Source organism: Babylonia areolata, chromosome 9 (genome assembly GCF_041734735.1).
Source record: "Babylonia areolata isolate BAREFJ2019XMU chromosome 9, ASM4173473v1, whole genome shotgun sequence".
In the NCBI taxonomy this organism is placed as follows: Eukaryota; Metazoa; Mollusca; class Gastropoda; order Neogastropoda; family Buccinidae; genus Babylonia; species Babylonia areolata.
In genome coordinates, this window is record NC_134884.1 from 47168190 (window position 1) to 47183851 (window position 15662).

The window sequence follows — 15662 nt, forward strand, 5'->3', positions numbered from 1 at the left end:
GCCTAGCTGGTCTTTGGGAACCATCCCCAACGCCGACGTTCCAAAAACCTTCTTGGCCGAGAGAGTGGGGATGTAACTTGGGCAAGACACTCTCCACTGCAATCAAACTCTAGCCCAAATAGTCGGGACAGCAGTTGCCTCCTCTGCTGTTCTGATGGTCATGGTCGAACACGACTGACAATCACACTTTACATTGTTACTATTCACCTGAAGATGGCGGGGGAGCTCAGATTCCGCCGGTAGAGGGAGGGCGACATCTGGGACACCCTGGACACACGGCGCAGCAGGTTGGGGGAGCCCTGAAGTCGCCGGATGGCCGCCGGGGAGGCTCCGGCAGGGATCAAGATGCTGTTCCGGGCAAGGGAGCTCATCCGCCGTAAGAACGACTTGCGACGGAGATCTCTGTTGGGTGAGATAGGGCGGTGCATCAGTTGATTCACATGAGATGGAAGAAGGAGGAGGAGAAGAAGGAGAGGGAGGATTAGAAGGAGAAGCAGAAGAAGAGGAAGGGAGGAGGAAGAGGAGAAGAAGAAAGAGGAGGAGGAGCAGAAGAAGAAGAAGAAAGAAAGAAAGAGGAAGAAGAAGAAGAATTCTTTTAAACTGTTATAAGCTTGCAAAAACAAAGCAGGCTTTCCTCTGATTTATCTGAAGAAGTGGGATGGATGGTGGGAGGAGGAGGAGGAGGAGGAGGATTTTTTTTTTTAATATCTTGAGTGCAAGAAAACAAACCAGCAAGCAAACAAAAGGACAGGAAGAAGCTGTACTCACCGTTTTGGAGCGATTCTGAAGAACAGCTGAAGCCACACCACCATTCTATCTGTCAGTTAAATCAGATAGAAAATAAAATCAGAAACAATGAGGGGCATACATTATGTTGGTTTGCATCTATGTATCTATAGGTGAATGGATGGTGGGATGGATGGATGGATGGTGGGATGGATGGATGGATGGTGGGATGGATGGATGGTGGGATGGATGGATGGTGGGATGGATGGATGGATGGATGGATGGATGATTGGATGGTGGGATGGATGGATGGATGGTGGGATGGATGGATGGATGGTGGGATGGATGAATGGTGGGATGGATGGATGGATGATTGGATGGTGGGATGGATGGATGGTGGGATGGATGGATGGATGGATGGTGGGATGGATGGATGGTGGGATGGATGGATGGTGGGATGGATGGATGGATGGTGGGATGGATGGATGGATGGATGGTGGGATGGATGGATGGTGGGATGGATGGATGGATGGTGGGATGGATGGATGGATGGTGGGATGGATGGATGGATGGATGATTGGATGGTGGGATGGATGGTGGGATGAATGGATGGTAGGATGGATGGATGGTGGGATGGATGGATGGTGGGATGGATGGATGGTAGGATGGATGGATGGATGGATGGTGGGATGGATGGTGGGATGGATGGATGGTGGGATGGATGGATGGTGGGATGGATGGTGGGATGGATGGATGGTAGGATGGATGGATGGTGGGATGGATGGATGGTGGGATGGATGGATGGTGGGATGATTGGATGGTGGGATGAATGGATGGTAGGATGGATGGATGGTGGGATGGATGGATGGTGGGATGGATGGATGGATGGTGGGATGGATGGATGGTGGGATGGATGGATGGATGGTGGAATGGATGGTGGGATGGATGGATGGTGGGATGGATGGTGGGATGGATGGATGGATGGTGGGATGGATGGATGGTGGGATGGATGGATGGTGGGATGGATGGATGGTGGGATGGATGGTGGGATGGATGGATGGATGGTGGGATGGATGGTGGAATGGATGGTGGGATGGATGGATGGTGGGATGGATGGTGGAATGGATGGATGGATGGTGGGATGGATGGATGGATGGTGGAATGGATGGATGGATGGTGGGATGGATGGATGGATGGTGGGATGGATGGATGGATGGATGGTGGGATGGATGGATGGTAGGATGGGTGGATTGGTAAGCGGGTGGTAAGTGGTTCTTTCTTTTCATCCCCACCTTCTTCTTCTTCATCGTCATCCTGTTTATTATCATCGTCGTCGTAGTAGTCATCGTCATCGTCATAATCACCATCACCATCATCATCATCACCATCATCATTAGGAACAGAGACAAGATAAAATCATAAAATCGTCTTGCCATTATATGCTTTGGTCTTTTTGTTCCCCTCTGCCTATCTGTCAGTCTGCTTCAGTCTGTCAGTTTATCTGGTATGAGACTTGTAGTAGTAGTTGTAGTAGTAGTAGCAGTAGCAGTAGGAGGAGGAGGAGTGGAGGGAGAAGAAGTGGTAGCTACAGACACAACATCGTAATCGTCGCTGTCGTCGTTATGACCATCATCATTAGAAGTAGTAGCAGCAGTAGTCGAGATGGTCGTACTGCTGTCAGCAGTCATGGTCGTCTATCAAAAAGCGGAAATGACGATGCGCTGTGCCGTCATCCGTGGTTGTATCATCAATATCACCATCATCATCTTTATCTTCACCATCACCACCACTACCACCATTAGTGGAGTGATGGCCTAGATGTAACCCGTCCGCCTAGGAAGCGAGAGAATCTGTGCGTACTGCTTCGAATTTCATAGTCGCCAGTATTTTCTCCCCTTCCACGAGACCTTGAGTGGTGGTCTGGACGCTAGTCATTCTGATGGGTCGATAAACCGAGGTCTTGTGTGCAGCTTGCACTTAGCGCACGTAAAAGAACCCACGGCAACAAAAGGGTTGTCCCAAAATTCTGTAGAAAAAATCCACTTTGATAGAAAAACAAATAAAACTGCAGGCAGAAAAAAAAAGGGTGGCGCTGTCAGTATAGCGACGCGCTCTCCCTGAGGAGAGCAGCCCGAATTTCACACAGAGAAATCTGTTGTGACAAAAAAGAGTAGAATACAATACAATACAGAATTCTGTATAAAAAAATCCACTTCGATGGGAAAACAAATAAAAATAGGCAGGAAAAAATCAACAACAAAACAATGGGTGGTTCTCAGTTTAGCGACGCGCTCTCCCTGGGGAGAGCAGCCCGAATTTCACCTGGAGAAATCTGTTGTGACAAAAAAAAGAGTAAAACAATCCAGTACCACCACCTCCACCACTACAGTCAGCCACCAGCAGCAGAGGGAGCCCACCCCAAGACTCACCTGGCACTGAGGCCCGGGACTGTATCCAGCGGGAAGGGAGGTAACAGAGAAGGGAGAGCACTATGAGGGCCAGAGAGCTGATGAACTCGGGCTTAGGGGTCTCCAGGAAGGGGCCGATCAGCAGGAAAGCGATGACCAGCACCACGATCACCGGCAGCACGATGTTCACCTGCACAGCACAGTGCCTGGGTTCGGATCTGGCTCGTCCTCTTTTCAGAAAGGGAGTCTTATTTTACAACCAACACTGGCTGTTGTTGTTGTTGTTTTGTGGGGTTTATTCTTTTTTCTTTCTTTTAAATAAGGATGATATTGATACTGACAGTTTTTTGTGCCGATTTGAAACGCATGCAAAGGCTAACAAATGGCCCTCGTCTGAGTGGCCTATCTATTTGTCTGCTTATCTGGAGGGGACTGCTCTCTCTTTGTATCACTCTTTGTTTTTTTCAGGTACTATAACTTATGAGAGTCTGAGGAAAGAACTTTTGCTGAAATTTCAGTGCTCGAAGGATGGCTTTCTCCTTTGTTTGTGTCATTGTGTAATGTGTGTGAAGATATTGGGCGGGGGGAGGAAGTGGGAAAAGGAACAAGCAGGAAAGAATACGATGTCCGGTACCACGATTACCAGCAACACAATGTTCACCTGTACAGCACAGTACCTGGGTTCGAACCTTGTTCATTCGTTGTGCAATGTGTGTGGAGGAGGTGTTGTTTGGAAAGGAGGTAAGGAGGAGGGGGGAAAGAAGGCGACAGCAGCACCGCGACCACCGGCAACACGATGTTGACCTGTATGACATGGATACAGCACAGTGCCTGGGTTCGAATCTTGTTCTTTTCGTTGTATAATGTGTGTGGAGGTGGTGGGTGTGGGAGTGAGGTGTTGGATGGAAAAGGGGCGAGGAGGAGGGGGGAAAGAAGGCGACACCAGCAACACGATGTTCACCTGTATGACATGGGTACAGCACAGTGCCTGGGTTCGAATCTTGTTCTTTTCGTTGTATAATGTGTGTGGAGGTGGTGGGTGTGGGAGTGAGGTGTTGGATGGAAAAGGGGCGAGGAGGAGGGGGGAAAGAAGGCGACACCAGCAACACGATGTTGACCTGTATGACATGGGTACAGCACAGTGCCTGAGTTCAACACTTTGTTCGCTTCGTCTTGTCGTGAAATGTAATGGATCTAGTGGGGAGGGGGGGTTGAAGGGAGTAAAGTGATAAGGAGGGAGGGAGGCGATCACCGGCACAGTGCCTGGGTTCGAATCTCGTTCGTTTCGTCTTGTAATGCGTGTAGAGGTGGTGCGGCTGGAGAACATACGTAACATTTTAGACAGGGGAACGTCTGTTTGTCTGAGAGAGAGAGAGAGAGAGAGAGAGAGAGAGAGAGACAGGGGAGAGACAGACAGACAGACAGACAGACAGAGAGAGAGAGACAGAGACAGACAGACAGAGAGATGTATGTATGTATGTTTGTGTGTGTGTGTGTGTGTGTGTGTGTGTGTGTGTGCGCGCGCGCGCGCTTGTGTCTGTCTGTCGTTTGTCTGTCAGTCTGTTTATGTGTATTTGCGTGTGCCTGTGCACGTGCGCGCATGCGTGCGTGCATGTACAAGCGAAGAGCGATCAAAGCTAAACGATAAACAAACAGATGAATAAGCAAATAAATAAATACAGGCTGACCTTATAGGGTCTGACTTTGTCCTTGTCCTTGAAGCGGAGCACCAGCAGGGCCAGGACGGACATTCCGTGGAACAGCCACACGGAGAAGATGAAGAATCGAACCAGCTCCCCTATCTCCGCCACCAGGATCATGATGGTGGCGATCACCAGCTGTGCACACACACACACACACACACACACACACACACACACACACACACACACACACACATCCGCGCATTACAAAACATTGCATAGTCTTCTAACCTACTCCTGTCGCAACAACTCGACGACATCGACAACCACCACCATCACCACCTCCACCACCACCAGTAGCAACAAAAGTCTTTGAAATGAAACGAGAAATCACGTAACAAGAAGTAGAAACTTATAAACTGACAACATATCCCGGCACAAAAACCCCGCAAAAACAACAATCATCATCATCAGAACAACAATATAATTACTAATTCATTTATTTACTTCAACAAATGTTTTTCTTTAGATAATTAAGAAAAAAAAATCACGACCAACCTACCCGGGTGTACACCGTGAGGATGGGAGTCTTGCTGCGCACGTGGATCCATGACGCAACTTCCGGCATCTGTTTGTCCTTCACCGCCACTCCGGACAACCTGTCGTCGTCAACATTTTGTTTTGTTTTTATTTCTTTTTCTTCCTTTTCACACCTCAGATTGGTTTAATGCAAACTCCTTTCATAGCAAACTACATTGAATCGATCGAATTAAATCACTACGATTCAAATGAACCCGAATCAAATCTATCCTCTGATCAAATCATATCAGTTCGTTTGGAATAAATCAATCAAAAATAGATAAATAAGTGATAAACAAAACATGTAAGAATTAATTGATTACTTAGAATCAAAGGAAGCCAAGCCAGGCCAGTATCAGTATCAGTATCAGTAGCTCAAGGAGGCGTCACTGCGGTCGGTCAAATCCATATACGCTACACCACATCTGCCAAGCAGATGCCTGATCAGCAGCGTAACCCAACGCGCTTAGTCAGGCCTTGAGAAAAAAACAGATGATTAAATAAAATAGAATAAAACAAAATAAACAAATAAATTACATTAGATTTTTTTTTTTAAAGAAGAGAAAATAGATAAAAAAAAATAAATAAGATAAAATAAAGTAAAAATAACAAAAATTTAAATAAACAAATAAAATAATAATTTAAAAAAATAATCATAGATAAAGATAAAAATAAAATAAAATAAAGTAAAAATAACAATTTTTTAAAATCAATAAATAAAATAAATTGAAATAATAATAATTTAAAAAACCTTCCATCCCTAATCAAATCAAACTAACCGAAGTCAAGCCTTGCAAAACCAAATAAAACCATCCCAAAATCGAATCAAAACAAACAGCTGAAATCAAACCAAACCAAATCAAAAACTAGTTATGTGAAACAAGACAAACTACCTGGGCTGTTTTGTGTGTGGATGTGTGTGTGTGTGTGTGTGTGTGTGTGTGTGTGTGTGTGTGCATGAATGCGCGCGCGCGCGCGTGTGTGTGTGTGTTTGTGTGTGTGTGTGGGCGCGCGCGCGCGTGCATGCGTGTGTGCCTGAATGGGTGCGTGTGTGTGAATTTTTGTGCTGCGCGTGTGAATGTATATGTTTTCTTGTTGTTGTTTTTTTGTTTTTTTGTCAACCATTCATGTACCGAACTATCCTCCCACTTATCATGCATTCACATGTAATTACCTGTACTGACACCTGTACGTGTAATTACCTGTACTGACACTGACACCTGTACGTGTAATTACCTGTACTGACACTGACACCTGTGCGTGTAATTACCTGTACGTGTAATTACCTGTACTGACACTGACACCTGTACGTGTAATTACCTGTACTGACACTGACACCTGTGCGTGTAATTACCTGTACTGACACCTGTACGTGTAATTACCTGTACTGACACTGACACCTGTACGTGTAATTACCTGTACTGACACTGACACCTGTGCGTGTAATTACCTGTACTGACACCTGTACGTGTAATTACCTGTACTGACACCTGTACGTGTAATTACCTGCCAGCGGACAGGAAGGTGCCGTTGAGAGATCCCAGGGCGGTGAGGCCCACCCCGATGGGGATGATAGCCATCGCCTCGTCCTTCAGCACTCGCTCAGCCCACGTCTTCAACACAAAGAAACATGGTTATGCTTCTGCAGCCCACGACTTCAACACAAAGAAACATGGTTATGCTTCTGCAGCCCACGACTTCAACACAAAGAAACATGGTTATGCTTCTGCAGCCCACGTTTTCAACCCAAACACAATGTGGTTCAGGACTACCTAGCACTAGCCACGTGTTCAACCCACTGTTTAAGTGAGAGCCACGACTTCAACCCAAACACAGTATGGTTCAGGACTACCCAGCTGTAACCACTAACAACGTGTTCAACCCATTATTTACCTAACGGCCACGTCTTCAACCCAAGCACAGTATGGTTCAGGACTACCCAGCTGTAGCCAAGTGCTAACCCATTGTTTACCTAACGGCCACGTCTTCAGCCCAAGCACAGTATGGTTCAGGACTACCCAGCTGTAGCCAAGTGCTCAACCCATTGTTTACCTGAAGGCCACGTCTTCAACCCAAGCACGCTGTGGTCATGTTATGTATCTAACGTCCTGAACCCAAACACATTACAGTTATGTACCCGTTACTCACGTATTCAACCCCAAAACATGGTTATGCACTGATATCTCAAGTCTTCAACCCAAACACATTAGGGTAATGTACTTGTTACTCACGTATTCAACCCCAAAACATGGTAATGCACTGATATCTCACGTCTTCAACCCAAACACATTAGGGTAATGTACTTGTTACTCACGTATTCAACCCCAAACATGGTTATGCACTGATATCTCACGTCTTCAACCCAAACACATTAGGGTAATGTACTTGTTACTTGTTACCCACGTATTCAACCCCAAAACATGGTTATGCACTGATATCTCACGTCTTCAAGTCAAACACAGTACAGTTATCCACTTGTTGCTGATGTCTTCAAACCATACACATTGTGATTTTGTACTTGATGCGGTGCTCACATCTTCAAACAAAATAATATTAGAGTTATGTCTATTGTGCTCTGGTTGTCCAATGCTTGCCACCGCCACCCCACCCCCCCTCTCTCTCTCTCTCTCTCTCTCTCTCTCATACACACTCACTCTCCCTTTCTCTCACTCACTCACTCTCTCTTTCTCTCACTCATTCAGTCACTCTCTCTTTCTCTCTCTCTCTCTCTCTCTCTCTCTCTCTCTCTCTCTCTCACACACACACACACACACACACACACACACACACACACACACAGAGCGAACGAATGAACGAATTTTTGTGTGTGTTGTTTTGTGTGTTTTTTTTAGGGAAGTGGAATAAGCATACATGTGCTTTTTTTTCATCCAGCCTCGGGGCAAATGGAAAATGAAAATGAATCAAAACATCCACAAAGTAACAAATAGATGAAGAAATAAGGACATGACATTCACATACACATTTAAACATACACATCTACATAATCCTGATACAAGCATCATATTATGAAGGAAAACGATCAATGCCCCCCCCCCCCCTCCAAAAAACAAAAGAAACAAACAACCCCCCCCCCCCAAGCTCCCCTCGCGGCACCCCCCCACCCCCCAAAAAAAAACAACAACAACAAAAGCACAAACAAAAAAAACAACAAACAAACAAAAAAACATCAAGAAAATGTTTAATTCTGGAAAGCTGATAAATCTTTTTGGATAGAGTTTTGTATAATGACAATATGACTGGACCAAGGTAAGTTGTTATCAATGGTGACTCCAAGAATTTTATGATTATCAACTTCTTCTATTGGTTGACCACCTAGAAAACAACTAGATGACTGACTTATCAATTAACTAACTACCTAACTTACGCATTGAACAAATAAATGAATAAAAAAAAATAATTGCCCTCTTACTCACCACACCAATGGCCTCTGAAGCCAGCATCTCCTCGCGTGACATCACCGTGAAGTATGACGTCACCACCAACATGTAGATCACCATCACTAGCGGGATGACGGTCTTCACCAGCCGAGGAAGGTTTCTGAAATGAATGAGTAGCACCCCCCTCAAAAGTATCACCAGGACAAAACAAAATGTGATGACAACAACACCAGCAAACAACAGGCAACAGTTCCACAAGCTGCAATAAGTTATGAAGGGAAAGCAAGCAATCAAAAGAAACAAAGACAAACGAAACAAGAAACCACGGATTGACATTCAGCATGACGAACAAAGGAGAAAGCGGATCGATGTCATAGCTGTGTGAGGGCGTGGGAAACAAAAACAACAACAAAAAAAAACATGGCAGAGTGAGGTTGAGGGGTGGGGGTAGGGGGAAAGGACTGGATGGGGGAGGGGGAGATGAAGAGGGAGGTGCGGGGGAGAGGGAGGAAGTGGGGGGACGGGTGGGAAGGTGGGAGGACGTGAGGCGTGAGGAGTACAAAGTTACGGAACGGAGGATATAGTAAGTCCGTAGTTCCCATGCACTGATACTTACCTGGGCGGTTTCTTTAGGCCGCTAGTCACATGGTTAACGTTGGACCTACAACAGAGCGGCAACAGAACACACGTTTCAGGGGGAGTGCAAATGCACCGGGTGGGGGGCGTCACGTTCATGCTTAGTACTTTCTTGGTGCATACGCACCTGGAAGATGGGTAACATGAGTCATGATGACTTCGATGAAAAACAAAAGCACAAGGACTTTTAGCGTTATGGTTACTTTGGTGCAAACGCACCGGTCAACTACCGGTTACTCTGGTGCATATTAGCCGAACAGTCATGACACTTCCTGTTTCTGTGGTGCACATGCACCATGGAGATCTTAACAACACTTGTTTATTTTTAAACAAATGCACTCGGCAGATCTTACACGACTATGCTGTTAGTCTAGTGCAAAGTCACCGAACAATTAAACACTCCTTAATCTGTTTGTGCAAAGGCATCGACTTGAGTGATTTTTGTTTATTTGTTGGCTTTCTGGTTTTTGTTGTTGTTTGTTTACCTCCTTTTTACGTGCCTGCTTCAATGTCTATTTCCCTATCAAGTTGTATCTATCTTTCCACATAATTTTGACAAGGAAATAGATATTTTGTTATTTTATGAGCATTAAGTACATACTTTACACCGGACCACTTTATATCGTAATCTCATCCAAATTTCTAGCAGTCAGACAGAAATACGAAAACAATGGAAAAAGAATCCCCCCCCCCCCCCCCCCCCCCCCCCCCCCCCCCCCCCCCAAAAAAAAAAAGTCCCCGGGACCTTATTTCACGAGCAGTAATCGCATCACGCGAGCACCGGTCAGTGTACGCGCCATAATTAGACGTACATACTTCCGGATTACGCTGCTAAAACACCCAACGGCAAACCATGACGGTTGTCTTGACGGTTTCTAGTCTGTTAAGTTTGGTCCGTGAGATAACGTGTGTACGCGGCAAGGGCTTTAGCAAACATAGTTCATCTCTACCATTCATATTGAGAAGAAAGGGGGCGGGGTGTGGACGAGTCTATATCTGTGGAAAAGAACCAACGATGATACAGATCAGGTCAAGGCCTATGGCGGACACTCTTCTTTTTCTTTGTATAAGGGATATCTTCTTTTTTTTTCTTTTTCTTTTTTTTGTACCCCTCAGCACCATCGACCCCCTTACCTCGTCCTACCCTGGTGTACTGACCATCACCACCACCCACACCCCCACCCCATCCCCCAAACACACAGCCATACTGGGTACAGGGAGGTGTGACGGGTGGGGGTGGGGGTGCTACACCGAACCCCTAAACATACCCACACTCAGACTGGAAAGAGAGAGAGAGCCAGAGAGACAGAATCTTCAAAGACAGTTTCCTTTGAGCGTGACTGTCTTTTTCTTGACAGAAAAAAAGTCAGGATGGTTGTGGAGTGACAGCCTTGAGGTAACGCGTCCGCCTAGGAAGCGAGAGAATCTGAGCTCGCTGGTTCGAATCACGGTACAGTCGCCAATATTTTCTCCCCCTTCACTAGACCTTGAGTGGTGGTCTGGACGCTAGTCTTTCGGATGAACGATAAACCGAGGTCCCGTGTGCAGCATGCACTTACGCACGTGAAATATCCCACAGCAACAAAAGGGTTGTCCCTGGCTAAATTCTTACTGCATGCAGGAAAAAAAAAGGGGGGGCGGGGTGGCGCTCTCAGTGCAGCGACGCGCTCTCCCTGGGGAGAGCAGTCCGAATTTCACACAGAGAAATCTCTTGTGACAAAAAAGAAAAATGAGAAAGAGAAACGATAAAATTAATTTTTTAAAAAGGGGGACTAAAGGAAAAGACATGGAAGCAGAGCGTCCAAAGTCTTCACAATATCAACGAGAACTACAGGTAGCACGAACAAACAGAAGAAAGGAACCAAAAGAGGGGAAAAAGAGACAGGAATGCACGTCGGAAAAAGAAGACTGAAAGAAGGTGTGTTTTCCAGCCGAGCTACATTCATCATCCTCAGAATATGGCAGAGTTTGAAAGCTTTTTGATATAATATATATATATATAGAGAGAGATATAGAGAGAGAGAGAGAGAGAGAGAGAGAGAGAGAGAGAGAGAGAGAGAATAACTGTGGAGATCTGCTGGTCATATACAAAAGATAATTATTTTATGAAGAATTAAATAAAACGAAATAAAAACAATAATGAAATAAAAGAGGTATGCATTATAGAGCTGAATCATGTACACAGACAAATGAAAGCTATTTCACAGCAGTCATTCACACGCATGTATTTCTCTTATTTAAACTGATGAAAGACGAAACTCCAATAAAAATTTGTTTTAGATGCACGTGGTTACGTGAAGACCTTCTTTCGTAACGATGCCATTTTTCATTTCATGAAAGAATTTTTCGTAAGATCATTTTTTTATGTGGTTCCTTTTCTGTGTGTCTGTGTGTGTTTCTTTGTTGTTGTTGTTGTTTTTTTTTTTTGTTTTTTTTTTGTTTGTTTTTTTTTTACATGATATTATGAATGAATGAATGATATGGATACTTACAGAGCACCTATCCTCGGTCGGAGACCAAGCTCTAAACGCTTTGCAAACACAGAGTCATTTGCACAACAGGCTGCCTACCTTGGTAGAGCCGACTGTCGCCTGCCATTGGGCGCTCATCATTCGTTTCCTGTGTCATTCGTCATATTTCAGGCACTCGCACATAGACACTCAGACAGACACGTAACATTAAATACTGTCTCGTGCAAAGAATAACAAAAACAACAATTCAACCCTCCATGGCCTTGCAGGAGGTGACTGGTGAAAGGGACTTAACTGATATCACCCCAGCGATGGCCCTTGAAATCGGCTAAGCGACAAAACAAACTACTCTTTAAGGGAAAAAAAATGGGAGAAAACCGCGTCATTAAGACTTGCAAGTCTTTCTGGCAGTTCGATTTTCTTATATTATTTCTAAACGTCAAAGCGATTACTGCGCTGCAGCCTTTCAATAACGACGTGATCGTCCAACTTTGTGGATTCCCTGCAGACCGACGGCGGAATACACTGATGGCATCTCCGATGAACAAGTGCGCCATACCATGACGTTGTACATCAGACCATCTGAAGATATGCAAACATCAATTTAGAAAAGAAAGCTACGCTGGTATGAGCATGCAACATGATCCAATGGCATTGTGAAACATGCAACAAGATCCAAAGGCCTTGTGAAACATGCACCAAGATCCAATGGCCCTGCTGAAACATGCAACAAGATCCAATGGCCCTGCTGAAACATGCAACAAGATCCAATGGCCTTGTGAAACATGCAACATGCGACAAGATCCAATGGCCTTGTGAAACATGCACCAAGATCCAATGGCCCTGCTGAAACATGCAACAAGATCCAATGGCCTTGTGAAACATTCACCAAGATCCAATGGCCCTGCTGAAACATTCACCAAGATCCAATGGCCCTGCTGAAACATGCAACAAGATCCAATGGCCTTGTGAAACATTCACCAAGATCCAATGGCCCTGCTGAAACATTCACCAAGATCCAATGGCCCTGCTGAAACATGCAACAAGATCCAATGGCATTGTGAAACATGTAACAAGATCCAATGGCATTGTGAAACATGTAACAAGATCCAATGGCATTGTGAAACATGAAACATGCAACAAATCCAATGGCCGTGTGAAACATGCAACATGGAACAAATCCAATGGCCTTGTGAAACATGAAAATGCAACAAATCCAGTGGCCTTGTGAAACATGAAAATACAACAAATCCAATGGCCTTGTGAAACATGAAACATGCAACAAATCCAATGGCCTTGTGAAACATGCAACATGCAACAAATCCAGTGGCCTTGTGAAACATGCAACAAATCCAGTGGCCTTGTGAAACATGAAAATACAACAAATCCAATGGCCTTGTGAAACATGAAACATGCAACAAATCCAATGGCCTTGTGAAACATGCAACATGCAACAAATCCAGTGGCCTTGTGAAACATGCAACAAATCCAGTGGCCTTGTGAAACATGCAACAAATCCAGTGGCCTTGTGAAACATGAAAATGCAACAAATCCAGTGGCCTTGTGAAACATGCAACAAATCCAGTGGCCTTGTGAAACATGCAACAAATCCAGTGGCCTTGTGAAACATGAAAATGCAACAAATCCAGTGGCCTTGTGAAACATGCAACAAATCCAGTGGCCTTGCTGAAACATGCAACAAATCCAGTGGCCTTGTGAAACATTAAAATGCAACAAATCCAGTGGCCTTGTGAAACAATCCTTCAATGAAGTGTTGAGGGAAAAGGACCGAAAGGAAAGCAGAAAAAGAACAACAACAACAAATTAACAATGATGGACTGACAACCTTGCAGAATGGATAAGAAAACCACTTGCAGAGACACAGACTATTGACGCACAATCGACAGACCTGAATCAATCTGGTGAACAGTTCTTCTGTGTCAGCTCCAATGACTCATCACAGAGATAAGGGAGAGGAAGAAGAAGAAGAAGAAGGAGAAGAAGAAGGCAGAAGTACTATATTTCATTTGAGACATAAGGATTGAACTTTCATGGCACTGTCGGAAGGGGCAGAAGATTCAAAGGGATCGGGGGAACGGCTTCCAGCACGGCTGTCCCACCACCACCCTCCCCTTTTCTATCCACCCCCTCCACCCACAACCATACACTACTCTTCCCCCTTCTCCCAATACTCTGCTACCTTTTTTTCCTGATCATTCCCCAAAGAAGCCACTCCCTCTCATTTTAACTTATGACCGGACCGATATAGCAGTGGTCTCACTCTCACAAAAAGGGGGGTGACAACAGACGAGAGGTCAAAATTTACATTTCCGTTTTGCTAATCTTGGGTGAGAGGCCGGCCAGTGTCCGAGGAATGTCTGGGGGATGGGGGCGGGGCTGGGGGGAGTGGGGAGTGGGGTGAGGGAGGGGAAGGGGCGAGGAGTGGAGGGGTGGGGGTGGGGGGGAACAGGCTGAATGGAAAAGTTTGTACTGATCTTTTTGGTCGCGAAATGGAATTGCCCCAAGTTTTGTGTCACGGTCTTGTGTGAAGAAGCCGTCCTTACGTGCTAAAGCCAACGTTGGAACAAAGGCATTAACATCTTAGACTAGAACGAGTTTCTTTACTTCTTCTTCTTCTTTCTTCTTCTCGTTCGTGAGTTCGTTTACAACACCCAAGCCATGAATAACCTGACTTAATGGGCGTTAGCCGGTAGGTCGTTAAACTCAACTTTTTTTTTTTTTTTTTTTTCTTTTTTTTTGAACGGATTGAAACGCTCATTCCTTCTGTGCTATGTTCTGTCCTATCAGCCCAGTGATGCTGTCATGGAACCAGTGGACCATGGACTGACCCCGTTTGTTGTGGAGTCTTATGGGGTTAACCTGTTTCGTTAGCGTACAGAAAAGACCAGGATGCTTACAACAGTTACACGCTCACTGCGTTTTGAGCCAACACGATGTCGTCTTCTTTCTTTCTTTTTTTTCCTTATTTTTTAATCTTTTTTGCTTAAAAAAAAAAAAAATTTTTTAATCATTTTCTTAAGATCAGTGATTCGATTATGCGCACCGCGTTAATATATTTTGGGGACAGGGGCATAATTACTCAACTGACCTAACGGGGAGAAAGGCAGTGACTGCCCAGTTACAGACCTCAAAGGAAGGGAGATGATTCACTCTGACCGCATTTCCATGGGAGTTAGTTAATCTTTCCGACACCTTGAAGAAACTTCGCTGAGGAAGAAAAGGGAAGAGCAAAGCAGAAATCACCAGCCTCACTGATAACAGAATTGTTCTGGGGATTCAAATTCGTCTCGGCGCGGATTTCCATAAAGCGAGATGTGAACAATAAGTAAATCAATCACAAACAAGCAGGCCATACATTTATGTTATGGTGTGGAGCACGTATAATATGTACATTTTCTCCTGAAATAACTGTACTGAAAATATAGAAGAGAATCGTCATCACCATCACCATCATCATCATGATGTAATGAAGGAGAAGGAGGAAGAAGAGGGGGAGGAGAAGAAGGAGAAGAAGAAGAAGAAGAAGAAGCATAATAACGAAAATATTTTAAGACACCAATTCCAACAACCAGCAGAATCGCTGATGTTGCGGCGAACCATGTTTAGTTGACAGTCCTTCGCCCAACAAGTCAAACCGCAATGGTGACAACAGCAACACAAACAGACAGAGAGACAGACAGAAACAGACAGAGAGACAGACAGAAACAGACAGAGAGACAGACAGAAACAGACAGAGAGACAGACAGAAACAGAGAGAGAGACAGACAGAAACAGACAGAG

General features: G+C 44.9%; 2 protein-coding genes across 3 annotated transcripts in view; one reads left to right on the top strand and one right to left on the bottom strand.

Annotated features, from left to right (window-relative positions):
* Positions 1-15662, top strand: part of LOC143285548 (uncharacterized) — a 288677-nt gene that overhangs the window by 68668 nt on the left and 204347 nt on the right. The window lies entirely within an intron of this gene.
* LOC143285542 (uncharacterized) overlaps positions 1-15662 on the bottom strand; it is a 50201-nt gene that overhangs the window by 4856 nt on the left and 29683 nt on the right. For both annotated transcript variants that reach the window (XM_076592905.1, XM_076592904.1), the window contains exons 7-14: positions 9371-9415; positions 8791-8914; positions 6863-6969; positions 5340-5436; positions 4823-4972; positions 3156-3324; positions 769-817; positions 208-402 (exon numbers count right to left, since the gene is read on the bottom strand). In XM_076592905.1, coding sequence (XP_076449020.1) covers positions 208-402; positions 769-817; positions 3156-3324; positions 4823-4972; positions 5340-5436; positions 6863-6969; positions 8791-8914; positions 9371-9415 — 936 coding nt within the window. The remainder of the gene's footprint in view (positions 1-207; positions 403-768; positions 818-3155; positions 3325-4822; positions 4973-5339; positions 5437-6862; positions 6970-8790; positions 8915-9370; positions 9416-15662) is intronic.